General features: G+C 37.1%; 2 protein-coding genes across 4 annotated transcripts in view; both read right to left on the bottom strand.

Annotated features, from left to right (window-relative positions):
* Nucleotides 1-4,870, bottom strand: part of arhgef18b (rho/rac guanine nucleotide exchange factor (GEF) 18b) — a 37,622-nt gene extending 32,752 nt beyond the window's left edge. Inside the window, exons 1-6 of the mRNA XM_077717551.1 lie at nucleotides 4,776-4,870; nucleotides 4,485-4,648; nucleotides 2,582-3,060; nucleotides 1,948-2,075; nucleotides 1,496-1,663; nucleotides 512-566 (exon numbers count right to left, since the gene is read on the bottom strand). Of these exons, the coding sequence (XP_077573677.1) occupies nucleotides 512-566; nucleotides 1,496-1,663; nucleotides 1,948-2,075; nucleotides 2,582-3,060; nucleotides 4,485-4,648; nucleotides 4,776-4,851 (1,070 nt within the window). The 5' untranslated portion in view covers nucleotides 4,852-4,870. The remainder of the gene's footprint in view (nucleotides 1-511; nucleotides 567-1,495; nucleotides 1,664-1,947; nucleotides 2,076-2,581; nucleotides 3,061-4,484; nucleotides 4,649-4,775) is intronic.
* A 7,355-nt stretch (nucleotides 4,871-12,225) lies between these two features.
* The window catches only part of insrb (insulin receptor b), a 69,519-nt gene continuing 65,539 nt past the window's right edge, over nucleotides 12,226-16,205 (bottom strand). For all 3 annotated transcript variants that reach the window (XM_077716598.1, XM_077716600.1, XM_077716599.1), the window contains 6 exons: nucleotides 15,917-16,146; nucleotides 15,114-15,224; nucleotides 14,610-14,772; nucleotides 14,390-14,519; nucleotides 14,176-14,310; nucleotides 12,226-13,292 (listed from right to left, as the gene is read on the bottom strand). In XM_077716598.1, the coding sequence (XP_077572724.1) occupies nucleotides 12,938-13,292; nucleotides 14,176-14,310; nucleotides 14,390-14,519; nucleotides 14,610-14,772; nucleotides 15,114-15,224; nucleotides 15,917-16,146 (1,124 nt within the window). In that variant the 3' untranslated portion in view covers nucleotides 12,226-12,937. The remainder of the gene's footprint in view (nucleotides 13,293-14,175; nucleotides 14,311-14,389; nucleotides 14,520-14,609; nucleotides 14,773-15,113; nucleotides 15,225-15,916; nucleotides 16,147-16,205) is intronic.

Below are 16,205 nucleotides of genomic sequence, written 5' to 3'. Positions count from 1 at the left end.
GCTATTAGTTGTAATTAATACATAAAAAAAGAATATTAATGATTTAATTAGAAAATCCCTGAACTAGTTTCCAGCCAATTGCACAACTTGGGAATTATGTGATTTTTTTGAATTTCAGAGTTACATATATAATTGTATTTATATATTTTAAAGTAATTTATACATCCACCCATTTCCCTATTATACACTAATCGTGCTGCCAAATGACTGCTTGGACACACCCAACATTAACTGTAATCGTTTTCGGGCTCCTAATGCGGATACTATTGAAAATTGATGGATGAAGTGTATGGGAGACAGTGATAAGCTCCCTAACTTGAAAGTATTTTTTTCTGACAGTGCACTTTATCAAAGTTTACCCTGTGGGATCAAACCAGAAGAGTTTTTTTTCTTCTTCTCTTTCAAGATTTCAAGCATTAAGCCTGAACAGATGTCGTCATGTACCACAATGTTCTCTAACCTCACTCATGAAGGTTTAAGCACAGCTTTAGTGATGGCAGTGTTGACTTACATGTGACTTTGTCCCTCAGTGGAGTGCAGGTGTTCCTCAGGGTCAAACTCCTCCGCTACAGGAGAGAGAAAAAACTGAATTTTAGTAGGAATGAACTCGGAATTTATCGGAAATTGGCCCCAATCATAGGATTTTCTGAGGTTTGAAATCACGGAAAAAATATTTTCTGTCAAATACCGCATTTTCCTCGCTATTTGTCACTGGACTGAATCGAAGGTACGGCTTATATGCGCATAAATTAGACTTGACATGCACAAAACTGCAAGGTTCTAGCAGACAATCCTTTCAATTCATTAAGTATTTCAGAAATAATAAAAAATAGATTTTAACAATTTTTAAGGCAATTTTTAAGGGTCCGGCTTATACATGGAGGCGGCTTACATGCGAGAAAAAAAAGGTACCGTATTTTCACGACTATAAAGCGCACTTAAGTCTTACATTTTCTCCAAAATAGACAGTGCGCCTTATAATCCAGTGCGCCTTATATATGGAAAAAACTGAAAACCAAAAACCACCAGACAGATATTAAAAAAACAAAAACGTCTAAACTGAAACAATACTGTTAAATATGCAGATAGCAACTTAGTTTACAACATCTTCCATCATATAGCTCCTCCCCCACTGCAAGATTTTATACAAAAAAATCCAAAACATCAACAATGGCCGGCTCTAGAGGTGACTGTGAAGTAGTGTGTGCTTCATACCTGGAAGTCAATAGCAATTACCGTATTTTCACGACTATAAGGCGGACTTAAAAGTCTAAAATTTTCTCCAAAATAGACAGTGCGCCTTATAATACAGTGCGCCTTATATATGGAAAAAATGTCATTCATTGAGGGTGCACTTATAATCCGGTGCGCCTTATAGTCGTGAAAATATAGTAAGCCTTTTTTTGTCAACATGAATTATTTCCTGTGATAAATTCAAGAGAAGTAAAAGTAATTTTTCAACATTTTCAAAGCATTTAACCTAAAAGAATCCCACCTCCTGCTGCCATGGCAACTTGTTTAGATGTCCGTACGATCCGAGTGATGTGCGCTGCACGTGAACATTCATCCGTCGCCAAGATTTCCGAGCGGGAATACACTTGCTTGCCGGGAACGCCATCGGCCTGAAAAGTTAGCAAATATAAACAAGGGTTGGATTTTATTTACATGAAACAGAGATGCTTGAAAGGTTAGGGCCACATCTTTCTTTGGGACTATGACAGACATTATTTAGCCTATAATTCAAATGAAATGAAAACATTAAATTTGATTCATTTGTTCTTTACCGAAAAGTATGAGGTGGAATGATTAGCGTTCTATATCCAACTTGACAATGAAACAAAAGGTTTGGAAGTAAAGGGTATAAATGGTGTAAGTAATTATTCTTGAAGATGTATCTCAGTTTTAGACTGCGTACCTTAGTATCGGTGGTGGAGGAGAGTGTCTCATTGGGAACATCTGTCTCATCCATAGGACAATTTGGACAGGTCTTCTTCTGGGTGGACTGAAAGAGTGCCATGTGCCCTTCTTCATCCTCATCTTCATCACTGTCCAAGGCCATTGTGTCGAGACTGAGTCTGATAAAAAGAAAATGGAGTCAATACCATTCCCACATCTATCTAGCATGACTAATGTCTTGTACTATAAGGAAAAGTTTTTTTTGTCCTTCACGATATAACACATTTTGATGAAAATCGTCTCAAAATAAAATGAGAATTTCACGACTACTTTGGGTCTCCTTTTCATTATTATTAAAAGCCTTAATTTTGCCTTAAAATAATTGAATTTGACTATTTCTCGCGTATAAGCCGCCCCCTGATTCACAATTTTCACTTCCATATTCAGTTTTAATAGAGAAGAAATGTTACTTTGAAGTAAAAATCTTTTTTTGGTACAAATATGGCTTATATGCGAGAAAATACAATAACCAGATTGAAAAATCCTATTTAGACCCAATATAATTGTTAAAAAAAACAAAGAACCCGTTTTTTGACAAGAGCTAAGGTAATTACAGTTAAATTCAGATTGGATTGAATTAAAAATCATAAATAAGAAGTATGAAATAAGATAATGAGAGTGGTACCTCCTTCCCAAGCTGATGGGGGCAACCTGAACACCCCAACTATGTCTACGTGATGTAGACATGGATCTCACTAAATTAGGAAAACTGTCAACTTCCACATCTCCATTCAAAAGCACCGTCTTCCCGTTCTCCCGCAATTCCGCTGTTTCCATCGATCCCAACAGTCCTTCCAAATCAATAGTCAAACTAAGACCAACTCTTGAGCCCAGAGAGTCTTGGCTGTCAATCACACAGCCCGGCAAGAGCTTGGGACTCAGCTGGGTGACCACAAGGGGGCCGGCCACTTCCTCCATTGACACTGGCATGGCCAGGTTCCGGGAGCTGAGATCTGGACTGCTGGTTTTCAGAGGCCCATTGTGAAGCACCCCTAAATGTCTGAAGTAGTCGGAGTCTCCCAAGGAAGAGCTGAAGCCCAGCAAGTCCTCCGTGCTACTGCTGACTTCGACACCTCGCGCTTCACCCTCGACAGAAGACACATCCTGGAAAAGAAGGGACAAATTGACTATAGGTGAAAGGCAATGTTCCCTCTAATTTTTCGTTGGTCTGGGCAGAAAGACAACCTCCAAAATCAATGTTCCCTGTAATTTCTCATGTAAAACATGCTATAAAACACCAAAAACTTAAGAGTGGACAGAGCTACTGCCACTGGCTGTCTCATAAATGGCGCCATCATGGGGAAAGGGGTTAAAAAAAATGATTAAACATTTTATTTACTGCGCGCCATATGATTGCTGCTGCGCAGAGAAGATGAGAATAGTGCGCAATTTAGAGGGAACATTGTTGAAAGGTACTCTACACTTAGATTGGTCGCCAGTCAGACAGAACAGACGACCATTACTATTTTACAACCACACATCCATGGAGAATTGATCCCAGTTTCTTGGACCATCAGGCGAAAAAGTGGGGCACAATGGGAGGCTTTTCAGAAACAAGTTTTAGCTGCACAGTACCGAAGAAGGGAGTTAGTTTGTCTTCATTACTTTGCAATGCAAAGACCTGATTCATTGTCCACGGCATTAGGCAGACAATTTACATTTACAGTGAGGTAGAACTGCACTATATCTTGCTGACAGCTTTTTCTAACATTTTGCTTTCAGTTCCATGAGCGCACTTTGACATCACTAATAAACATCCATTCGTCATCTTCAATAGCCCTTGTTCTCATTAGGGTAGGGTGCTGGGTGAGAGATCCAGGGTGAAATGGAGGATAAGCCTCGACGATAATAGGGATACATTGAAATATGTTGTAATTAAATTACCATAGATTACCGCATTTTCCTTGCATCTACGCCATATTTGTCACTCGACTGAATCGAAGGTACGGCTTATATGCGCATAAATTAGACTTGAAATGCACAAAACTGCAAGGTGACTAGGAACGAAACACCATAATGTAAGATGACAATATGGTCATTTATATCAAAATAGAGAAAAGATAAACAGATAAAACGCTAAACAACATTTATTTTGACGTTTATGAATGAAATTTAACAAAAAAAAATAAACCGTACTTTGCATAAAACGTGAAAAAACTCACTTAAGCCAACCATTGCTCACTCAGGGCACCCCCATCTTAACTAGGGATGACAAACTAGACCACTTCCTGGTTGTACTGCTCACTTGACTTCCTTTTTGAATTTGTTTACGTACAAGGTGCAATCCAGAAGAGGATAATTTTGATTCATATAGTAATCATATAAATACCACATGTAATTACTTTTCTTAAGATTTTCCCTTCAAAGTAAAACATTTGTACTCCTATTAAAACCATGAATACGTAGGTGAAAATTTTGAATCAGGGGGCGGCTTATATGAGAGAAATTGTCAAATTCAACCGTTTTAAGGCAATTTTAAGGGTGCGGCTTATACGCAAAGGCGGCTAGTATGCAAGAAAATACGGTACCTGATCGCCATTGCTGTTCCCAAAAAAGACATCCTCAGTGATGGAAGGGGGTGATGGAGACGGTGAGGATATCGTCCCGACAGGATTCTGCACACTCAATTGTCTACCCGTTTGTTCAACCTGATTTCCAATGGGATGTTCGCTGTATGATTTACACTCCGAAGCTGAAAGGAATGGATGCTAATGTTAAAAAGCAGTCAGTCATGAGTTTTTCATCTCCCTTTAAAGTAGACCCTGGTGAGACCACTATGTGGAAGCAGAATAGAAAGGGGAACAATTTAGGGTGCCTACCTCTCTTGAAGGACCACCTCTTCATCCAGAGCTTGGAGAAGGAAGGCCAGGAATGGTTAAGCGGAGTGTCCGCCATGTGTGCGGCGTTCTGTGGACGTCAGCTGGAAGTTCTGCTGCGGAGGCTGTGGTAGAAATTGATGAGGAAAAGGAGGAGGAGCCAAGAAAAAGAGGAGGAGTGTCCATGAAGGGAGCAGAGCATGTCAGCGTTTGTTACTAACTCTCAATGGGTTATCTCAAAATAATAATACCCAGTGTAAGACATAAGTTACATACATATTTAGGCTTAAGGACAGTTAAGGACAGACACTCTAAACTTGCGGTAACACGACACGCGATCCCTTCTGTGTAATAACTTCAGGGTGAGGTAATATGAAAATATGTTGGGCGGTGATCTGCCTCCTACTGGCAGACTGAAGGTATGATGACAATTAGGCTTTTGTTGAGTCAATGATGATGACAAAGCCTAGATCCGATTATTATTATTATGTATTATTATTATTATAAAAAGTGAATGAGTGAACGGAGTCAAACTACAGAACTGAATATTACATATGGAGAAAATGTTTTTTTTTCCTCCAATAGTGCAAATATTGTATTCGAATGAGAAAACAGAAAAGCTCATTGTTATAATTAAGGTAATGTATTGAAGTACAAGCATGTTATATTTAAAAAAAAATACTTTAGACATTTAATGCAAGACTATGTTTATTTTAGTCATTTACACCCACTCTAAAGTGATTGGAAATCTGATTTAATGCTACAGTAGTGCGTCATGACATGTGGCTAGTACGTATATCCACCTTCACAGTTGAGCGTTATGATCCGAACAATACGTCATGCTATTCTTCTGCAATATTGGCAGTTTCAACCCACAGTTTAGAAAACCAAATTAAATGTAAAGGCTTCAAAATAACTTGGAATAAAAATGGAAAAAAAACATGTACCTTAAAGTTTGGAGGCATTTAGAAATGAAGCCCTAAAAAAGGAAGTAAAATTTACACTGATATTCTATGCTAGTAGATATTTTAATTCAAACAATAGCTTGTAGGATACATTTCTAATCAGGCAATTTAACGGTCACCAACTTTCTTGTGTAATAAAACAGGATGAGTGTCAAATTAAGTATACTTTAAATGAAGTGGAAAAAGTTTCAGCACTTTTCCATCGACAGAAACATTCTTCTGTAAAAAACTTTCCATATTTTTAACTAAGCTAACATTGTGGAAAAACACTTTGGCATAAAAAAATAATTTAAAAAAAACAAGTGAACTTACTTGTATTAAGAAGTGTGAGGATATTCAACTCAGCCTTTGTGACGGTGACAGTTGTCTGACAGATTGAGTAAGGGCAGTTTCCTCTTTGCATCGTTTTGTACAAAAAAAACAAAAAAAAAAACATTGCCTTCATCCAATGGTGAATTTCCCCATGTGACACACACACATTTACACACACTTCATGTCTTATGTGCAACCTACCGTTTGATGCATGCTTGCAAGTTGAGCAATGTGGTTATTGCGGCAATCTTTTGCGACGCTTCATACACGTACAATACATACAAAACAAGTGTACTACTTTCCAATGCCTTTTTTCATGTAGTTTATCTTAGTTTTCATGTTTGCCTGCACTTGAAGTCATTGGTTTAAAATATACTATATATTTTATTTTTAAGATAGGCCTGCAATTTGTACTGAACTGTGATAAAGTATTTTTTTTGCCTTTTTTTACCACCAACAAACTGTTATGTTGTTTTTACGGTGGTAGTTGTCGGAAAATTGTTAGCCTGTTGCTCTCTATTTTATTATTGGTACTTTAACATATACAAAATGGCCTCCCAAAATTGCAACTTATAATTCAGCAACTTATATGAAAAAAAAATATTGTGTATACTTTGGTTGGTGCAACTTACAGTTTAAAAATACTATACATAGTATATTAGCATTAGTATTAGCATAGTATTTAACACAATATATGTCAGTGATGAAGTTAGATATATTTTTTAAAAATAATTTAAATGAAGACTGGTTTATATGAATATGAAAAGGTTTAAAAGCTTAATTTGTGCAACGAAATTTAACAAATATGTATGATTCACCCAAAAATAATAAATTTAAAAGCTTTTGTTGTCGTTATACACAGCTGCGTCTAACGAAATATTTTCATTATACACACCTGTGTATGATGACAGTAAAGGTTTTTATTTTTGATGACCCTATGTACTGCATATATGTTAAGTAAAGAGCTAAAAAGAATAATGATTTTTTTTTCATGCAAGGTTTATGATTAAGTAATATAAACTTTTTTAGTTCAAATATTATAATTAATTAAGAATATGCAGCCTATTCCAAGCTGCTCCTGTTGGAAAAATGACCACGGATCAATTTTCTCCAATAATTTTATTCATAATTTTAATATAAACAGTTAATTGTCGAATAATTTACACACAGCAAGATTTGTATTTTCATATCATTGCAACATTTTCCGTACATGTCACTACTTGGCTCTCCTTTTGAAACCATAGAAAAAATAAATTGTCAAGCGTTTCATTTAGTCATGGCACATTTTCTGTCTTTTTTTGTTTTGTTTTTGATCCTGTACAATATGCATCGTGTCATTCTTTGCACGTGCGTGTTTATGTGTGTTTGTGTCGATGTATGCGTTACATGGATAGATAATGGCACATTTGGATCCAGTGTGAGGGATGAAGCCAACTCTCTGGGTTTGGACTATACAAACATACACACGCACCGACTGCCGCAGACTCACAACAGGAACGTATACACAACATTTCCCCCCTAAAAAATGAACAACAAAGAGGTAACCTGCACGACGACGACGACAGCATGGCGGCCATTAGAAGCGACTGTATGTGCACCGAGGAGACAACACGCTAACTTAAAATACCGCTCTATCAAACTGGAGCAGACCACTGGAAAGACGGCCATCTTTAAATGCGACCTCCCGGCTAGTTGTGTTTAATTCGTAGCCTTAAAAGCCCGCCACACGACGGCTTTACCACTTGGGGGAATTTATGGGGGGAAGCCGGTGAATCTTCATTATAGCTTATCTCATTACTCGCCGTTCTCCCCCTTCTATAATGTACAGTGGTCTCGTCCAGTTGTCACGTGATTTGCTTCGAGAAAAGGGAAGGGAGAACAAAATAAACATGCCTCAGGGATACATTTGGGACTGTTTGGGTGCATGCAAAAGTGTTGCTTTAAAGCAGTTTGGGTGCCACAAAGTGTGTATTTGCGTGTTTTTTTCCCCCCGCAGGCTATTTTCCTGTATGTATTGTAGTGGGTTGTGTCCTCGACAACAACAAAAATATCCTCTTGATTTAGAAAACAAAATGGAGATATATACACATTCATAACAATTTCCAAATGTACAAGAGTAGTAAACGTTTACAGTAAGAAAAAAAGTCATTGTTTACCCTCCCTACTTTAACTAAAAAATAAAAATAGAAATCAATCCCTCTAAAAGGTAATACTTTTTTTAAACAATAAAAATACATACAAACGCTTTGTTCTCAACCTATGTTGACATACAAGAAGCCTTGTAATTTGAATTCAGGTTTTTTTTTCAATGTGGACATTTTCAATGGGAATTAATGGGAAGACATTTTAAATGAATTATAAACTTATTTAAGTTTAACAGAAAAATAACCAAATTAAACTGATTTACACCCAAAAATATCACTACTGACATGAATTACCATCATTTTAGATATGCTGTTTGTGATGAACAGTTTAAATTTAAGTTTTCAACCAAAAAACAACAACAAAAAATATATCAACTATAATTAAATGTACCAATAGTCTGATTTTAACATACTATTTAAAAATACAATTTGTATATACAATCTAATGTAAAATTTTAGTCAGCCAATCAATAAAGCGTCATAAAACTCTATTAAAAGTTGAAAAAATAAACATTTTAAACAAATATACGCAAGCATTTCTCTGAAAAAGTCAATTCCCATTAATTCCTATTTCAATGTTTCTGCAGTTGACATTTTTGCAAAGAGGAGGCTTTTATTTCCTTCTCTTTAATTTTTTCTTCTCTTTTTAAACTCACAAAGTTAAATCAAGTGCTTTCATTTTCAGGGGGCAGTTAAAAAATAAAAAATGTCGCTATTTACATTTACCGGCGACTTAAATCATCTTATTTTTCCCAATATGGGGATGCGATTCAACAGATTTAGCAACAATGGGACATATTTTAAGGAATTTAGTGCGTGCCGACAAAAAAGGGGCAGATTAATGACATATATGGATATATTCTTTAAATTTTTCATTAAAAAAAGGTCACAAAAAGAAGCTATCCGCTGGTATACATCATTCCATTTTTTTCCATGCATAAAGCAAGCTTAGCAGAGCAAACGCAAAAGTTAAATTTCTTTCTTTTTTGGGCCTAAATCATTAAATTTTAAATTGATTTGATTCCACAATTTGATTTGTTGTTTGGGGATAAGAGAGTTTATGAAGTTTTATACTTTGCAATGCTCCATTCAGCCACGAGGGGGCAATCCAAGGGGTGGGGGTGTACACATGGACTCCATTTTTTTCAAAACTGATATAAAAAGTAGCTAATGGGATTGTCGTAATATACATGTGTGTCCCAAAAGAGAAAATATGCTTAATTTATTTCAATTTGAGGGGTTGGGGAGACTGGGGTTGGTTGTCAACTTTTTAAAAATAGTTTTAAATGTCCCGATTTGATTAAATATTTTTCTTTTGGTAATTATGGTTTAACGTGCAGACCATAAAAGGCAAAAAAAAAATTTAATCCCAAAACAGGCCCCAAAATATGTGTGTAAGGCAGAAAGCAAACAGTAGGAGGCGACTTTTAAAGAAAGGGTGAACGTCAGGTGCGATTCCTCCATTTGGACTGAGGTAGGCTCCGGCCGAAACAACATGGACGACAACAACCAATGACATGCATCCCACAAGGACGACAATCCAGATAACGTGATCGCTTCACCCTTGCACCCCCAATTATTATTTTTGTTTAATGCTTCACTAGAATGCTAACAGCTCTGTTCTCAATCAAAATAATAAATATCTACACCGTCTTGATGTCCCATTAGAGGTGGCCGAGAGCTGCGTTTTAGTATTTAAGTGCTTTAAAAGTTATTGGAAATCCAAATAGTGCTGTTAGGGGGCGTCGTACTGATTAATTTATTCGTGATTCCCAACCACTGTGTCCAATTTCACTTGATTGTATGAAAAAAATGTGTCACCTTTCAAAATACATTAAAGGAAATGGGCGACCAAACATCCGGGCGACCAAATGTCCGGGCGACCAAACGTCCGAGCGACCAAACGTCCGAGCGACCAAACGTCCGAGCGACCAAACGTCCGGGCGACCAAACGTCCGGGCGGCCAAACGTCCGGGCGGCCAAACGTCCGGGCGACCAAACGTCCGGGCGACCAAACGTCCGGGCGACCAAACGTCCAAACGACCGGGCGACCAAACGTCCGGGCGACCAAACGTCCGGGCGACCAAACGTCCGGGCGACCAAACGTCCGGGCGACCAAATGTCCGGGCGACCAAACGTCCGTGCGACCAAATGTCCGGGCGACCAAACGTCCGGGCGACCAAACGTCCAGGCGACCAAACGTCCGAGTAGCATAGCCAAATGTAACAAAGATGCCCGGAAAAACTGATCAGTTTTGAATTCTGCAGCCATAAAGTAGTCAAAAATGCTGAAAAACTAAATTAAAAATGTATAAAAATTGACCCAGTGGAATTTCAATGGGATAGCGAATGGGCACAGATAATGTAGCGATTATGAAAGGAACATGAAAGACAAAAATTAAGATTTTAGCATTCCATAACGTTTGGGAAACGCAGCTCAAGTCCACCATATTTATGCACGTTCGAAACCGCATCCAAATCCATCTCCGAGAAGGCACTGGAATGAAATACAAAGATTTTCCCACTTTGAGCTAACCAGAAAGCTAGCTCAATGCTACCGGTTCCAATCGATTGAATGTAAAAAGTTGCACTTGTTGTCTGATATGGGCAAATTTGTTGATAATGATAAATAAGTAGATGAAATAATTTACAGGGAGAAAAGTAATACGACTAAATGCTGCCATGTAAGAGCCAACTTTGGACACTTTTCCACTCCAGTGCACAAACAAACCAAACAACGTATCGTAGTAGGATACAAATCAAATGGTTAGCATTAGCATACCCTCGCTAGACAAGATGGAACTTTGTGGCCATTGTAGGTAAGACGGGGGGGGAGTGGAACGTGGGGGAAAATATAAGAATTACAAATAGGAGAAACATGCACAGGGGACCAAAATAAAATTAATTACGAGTCCTGCCATCCACGCTGAATATTTAACTCGATTTTTCGTCTTCTGGTAAAAAGATCAAGCGGGAACTCATCCAGGACTCAAAAAAAGGAAGTTCTACATTCATCTGGCCATCCCAGGACCAAAGTGTGACCTCATTCCTCTTTTAAAGCTTTTTTTGTGTTGCGTTTGCACGAAAAATGAAAAAAAAACACTCAAAAAGGGTCCGAGGGGCTTAAAAACAACGACGACGAGGACCAAGACAAAGGATTGGGTTGATGCTAATGCTAAGCTAATTCCCGTGGGAGGAAATGGGAGAGAAAAATAGAGAGCACTGATGGCAGATTAGTGGGATATCTGGGGCTATAAAAATAAAAACATTTGAAGGAAAAAACATTGGCAAAAAAATAAAATCTAGATACTAACAAAGCTTTTGATGAAAAATATTACAAATATGAACTATATACAAAAACATCAAGGTCATATATTATATATATAAAATGTTGGTAATCCAATACCAAGATTCCATATATACTATATATTATATAAATTTATATATTTCTATACCTAGTAAAATATATCAAAGCAGCAGCTATTGGTCAGTCTGAGGAACTCGTTTATCCAATTCAAAACTGTTTAAATATCCTTCAGCCGTTTACTGTAAAAGAGGACACGAATAGAAAAGAGAGAAAATCAAAAGCAAAAAAATAAATTAAAAAGTTCACCCCCATTGAATATGTGTAGCGTTTTTTTTTTTTGGAATTCTGCAGAACCGGGAAAAGAAAACAACTGAAAAAAAACAACGAAAAAAAACAACAACAAAAACGAACGAAAAAAACAACAAAAAAACAACGAAAAAAACAACAACAAAAAAACCAACGGAAAACTAAACGAACGAAAAAAACAAACAAAAAAAACAACGAAAAAAACCAACGAAAAAAACCAACGAAAAAAAACCAACGAAAAAAACCAACGAAAAAAACCAACAAAAAAAAAACAACGAAAAAAAACGGAAAAAAACGGAAAAAAAACAACGAAAAAAAAAAACTAAAAAAACCAACGTAAAAAAACCAACGTAAAAAAACGAAGAAAACAAACCAACAAAAAAACAACGAAAAAAAACTGACGAAAATAAAAGCAAAAAAAACAGACCCACCATTTCTCTCAAATAAGCCGTTTTTTAAAATGACATTTTCCAAAGTGCTCCAAACTAAAATAAAATCCCGTTTTTTGTTGTTGCGAAAAACAAACCAGCACAGAGCCGTTTCTCGTATAGGCCACCAAATCCAAAAGGCCACTAAACTGAGTAAAAATTCTTGAGTCGGGTGGAAAAACGAAAAAAAAAAAAAAAAAAAAAGAAATATGAAAAAAAAAAACGCCCATTGGAAGGTATCGAGCGCCACGTCTTTTTTTAAAGAGGTTGAGCGTGAAAGCAGCCTGGTGGTGGGTGTGTCTAAGGTTCCTCGTGTTCACAGTTCTTGTTTTTGTATGTATTTATTTTTTTATGTCCCTCCGTTTCCATCAAAAACACGTGCCGGAAACGTGGTGACGTAGAGAAACAAAAAAGGATGATGAAAACCCATGTGCTGTTTTGCATCCCTTTGCTCGCCAGTGTTTTGGCAGTCATGAGGAAGAAAAAGTAAAAATCCTGAGATCTGTGTTGTTGTTTTTTGTGTATGTGAATATTGAGAAGGTTTTGAACCATTCCGAGCAGGTTGAGGTGAAAAAGAAAAAGTTGAGGTCGGTCAAAAATCGGGCCAGTTCACCGAGTTCTTTCAAAAATGGGTGGAAATGGGAGAAAAAAAAACGCTAGGTCGGACTAGTTCGCCGAGTCTTTTTGGGGGAAAACGGGAAATGTTAGGACGGGCTAGATCTGGGCAAGGATAAGATCCGTCCATTTTTCTTGCCGCCGTTCATGTGCGTGTAGGGTACGTGTTCCTCGTAGTTCCCCCGGAGGGCCACGGAAGGCCCACTGTCCCTGCCTAAGACGTCCTCTCTTTGGGAGTAAGAGGACGGGTCCAAGGGGATGCTTTCCATGTTGTCCAGGTCTAAGTCAAATTCCTCAGTTTCGGGGACTTTGTTTTCCTCGCTGTAGAAGAAGGAGAACTCCTGGAACGATGGATGAAGGTCTTCCCGGAGACCCTCGATGATCTCGTGGAACATGGGACGCATTTTGGGGTTGTACTGCCAGCACATCTGCATTAAGCTGTGCCTAATTGGGGAAATGGGTGTGTTAAAAAAAGGCATAAAAAAGGGGAAAAATGCAAAGACAAACTCAAAAAAAATTTTTTTTTAAAGAATTTGGTGTTTTACTGGTTTTGATTTATTATTATTATTTTTTTAGTCATCATACTGAAAGAATACTTAAAAAAAGATAAATTCATTCATTTATAAAAAAAAACGGACAGTACATTGGGAAAAAATGAGATATGAAAAGGTTCCCTAAAATATTTTAAAGATTTGTTTTGTTTTTTTTTTAAAGATTTTTTTGGAATCAATGTATTTTTGGGACTATAAGTCAAGCCTGTATTTTGGAGGGTCAATTTTTTAAATTGATTACAATTGATTATAATTTAAAACAAGCAGAATAACATTTTTTGTAGTTTAAAAATCACAACACAACATATAAAAGTTGCATTTAAGTATATTATATAAGCGCTCTACAATTCAAAATGGCGGGTCTCATCACTTACCATATTTTCTCGCATATAAGTCGCACTCTTAAAATTGCCTTAAAAATCGTTGAATTATATCTCTTATTATTTCTTAGGTGCATGTAGACAAATTCAAAAATGAAGTCCTGTGACCAGCACAATCAGGACATTCAAATATGTCAAAATAATTTTCTTTAAGGCATTTTATCTGTTTATCTTCTCTATTTTGAAATAAATGACCATAAATCATGTTGTTTTGTGCATGTCAAGTCTAATTTATGCGCATATAAGCCGCACCCTTGATTCAGTCATAATTTTTTGGAGCGACAAACACCCCGAAAATACGGTAATCCCTCAAAATACAAAAAAAATATGAGCCAAAAAAAAAAAAACATGACAAAACCTTCTGAATTTAAAGAATAAACATTTTCAGTAACTCACATCCTCTCTGGACAGTTGTCAGGGCGATCCAAAAATCCCCCATCCATGACAAATTTGAGAACCTGCTCATTGGAGAGGCCCTGATAAGGCTGCTCCGCCAACGTGCTGATTTCCCACAACACGACGCCGAACGACCTGCGAGAAAACATCAACCCACCCCACGATTATCACATCTGCCAAGATGGCGGGCAAGCTCAAAACACCGAAAACTTACCAGCAATCGGAGTGGGCGGTAAACACTCCATCTTTGAGAGATTCCGGCGCCATCCACCTGACGGGAAGTAAACCTTTCCCTCCTTTGCGGTAGTAGTCTGTCTCGTAGATGTCTCGCGTCATACCGAAATCTAAAATGAAAAGATTGGAAATTTATGATAAAGATTTTCAGTTTTTTTTTTAGTTCTTGTCATTCTCAGAAAAAGGAACCAATCGTTGACCTCCGATCTTGACGGTGAAGTCCTCCCCCACCATACAATTCCTGGCTGCCAGGTCTCTGTGCACAAACTTTTTGGCATTCAGGTAAGCCATGCCGTCTGCGATTTCGGCGGCCATTTGTATCATTTCCTTCAGAGTCGGTGGAGGTCGACCGGTTGGGTTATTCTGTAAAAAAACGCAAACAGATAGAAATATACCAAACTATAAAAGAATATTGAAATAAAGTCATACCTCTACTTATGAATGCCTCAAGGTACAAACGTTTCAGGTTACAATTTTTTTTATGAATATGCAAATGAGTGATTCGAATTACGAAAAAGATCCAAGTTACAAAATCTCCCAAAAAGTAAATGCATTTCCTTATCCATTATTTTAGTTTGAATTCTCCTTATTAATCGATTAAAAACTGTACAAATACAACATGGCACATTTTCACACACACACTCAGGGCACACGTAAAAGTCTAAAATGTACTATAAAGTGGACGGCTGGTAATTTGCATTTACCTCAGAATCCGGCCTGAGACTTCGCAAGTAGCTCTTCAGATCGCCGTGTGTCATTAACTCCATCACCACTAGTGTGGGCTGACCTTTGGACACAACACCTAGAAGGCGTACCTAAAATCAAAAATAATAATATTAATAATTTCACTATCACAGTAGCAAGAGGGTGAGAATACAGACAGAGGAAAAGACAATTTAGACATACATAAATAGGAAATAAATAAGTTAATAAATAAATATATAAATACATTATAAGTAAATATATGAATGCATTATAAATTGATATATATAATAAATAATATAAAATAAAAAATAAAATTAAAAAAATATATAGTGTATATATGAAATATATACATATATAAAAATAGAAAATATACATAAATAAATATACATCTATATTGTATTTATATATAAAATATATACATATATAAAAATAGAAAACAAATTAAAAAAATATATATATATATAAATAAAAAATATGTTTTCAATTGGGCTTTCATGATGTAAATATATTTATTTCTATGCTAAAAAATGGTTTATTATTGGTCGCTGAACCAAAATGATTTCCAATCATTTTCCTGGGCCATTTTCGAAGAGGAATGAGAGCCAAAATACACACTTGGAAGGTCCAAATACTGTGTGCACTGTGCATATACTATTTCTAACTTCGTTGGCATATGGTAAGGAAGTGAAACATCAATTACAAAGTAGGACTGTTTGTTTTGACGAGGCGACCCGTCATTCAAGAAAACACAAACAAAGAGTCACCCAAATTGTGACTAATGAGCGCTAAAAAAGTGACTGACCACATGGTGACAGCTGAAGGCTTTCATGACGGAGGCTTCGTTAAGGAACTCGATCCTTTCTCGCAGGCTAGCCGACTCGTTGACTGTCTTGATGGCCACGCGGGTGTCCGGGTCGCCTTTGACGATGTCCTTGGCGATTCCTTCGTACACCATGCCGAAGGAGCCTTGACCCAGTTCCCCGAGGACGTTGATCTTATCTCGCGGTACTTCCCACTCGTCGGGCACGTAAACTGCAGTGAATGACGGAATGGAGAGGACGAGTCAGCGCTTCTTTTTCGTGACTCGGTTG

This window comes from Stigmatopora nigra, chromosome 5 (assembly GCF_051989575.1).
Source record: "Stigmatopora nigra isolate UIUO_SnigA chromosome 5, RoL_Snig_1.1, whole genome shotgun sequence".
Lineage (NCBI taxonomy): Eukaryota > Metazoa > Chordata > Actinopteri > Syngnathiformes > Syngnathidae > Stigmatopora > Stigmatopora nigra.
Note: the sequence above shows the minus strand (reverse complement) of the source record. Positions and strands in the feature narration are given on the sequence as shown.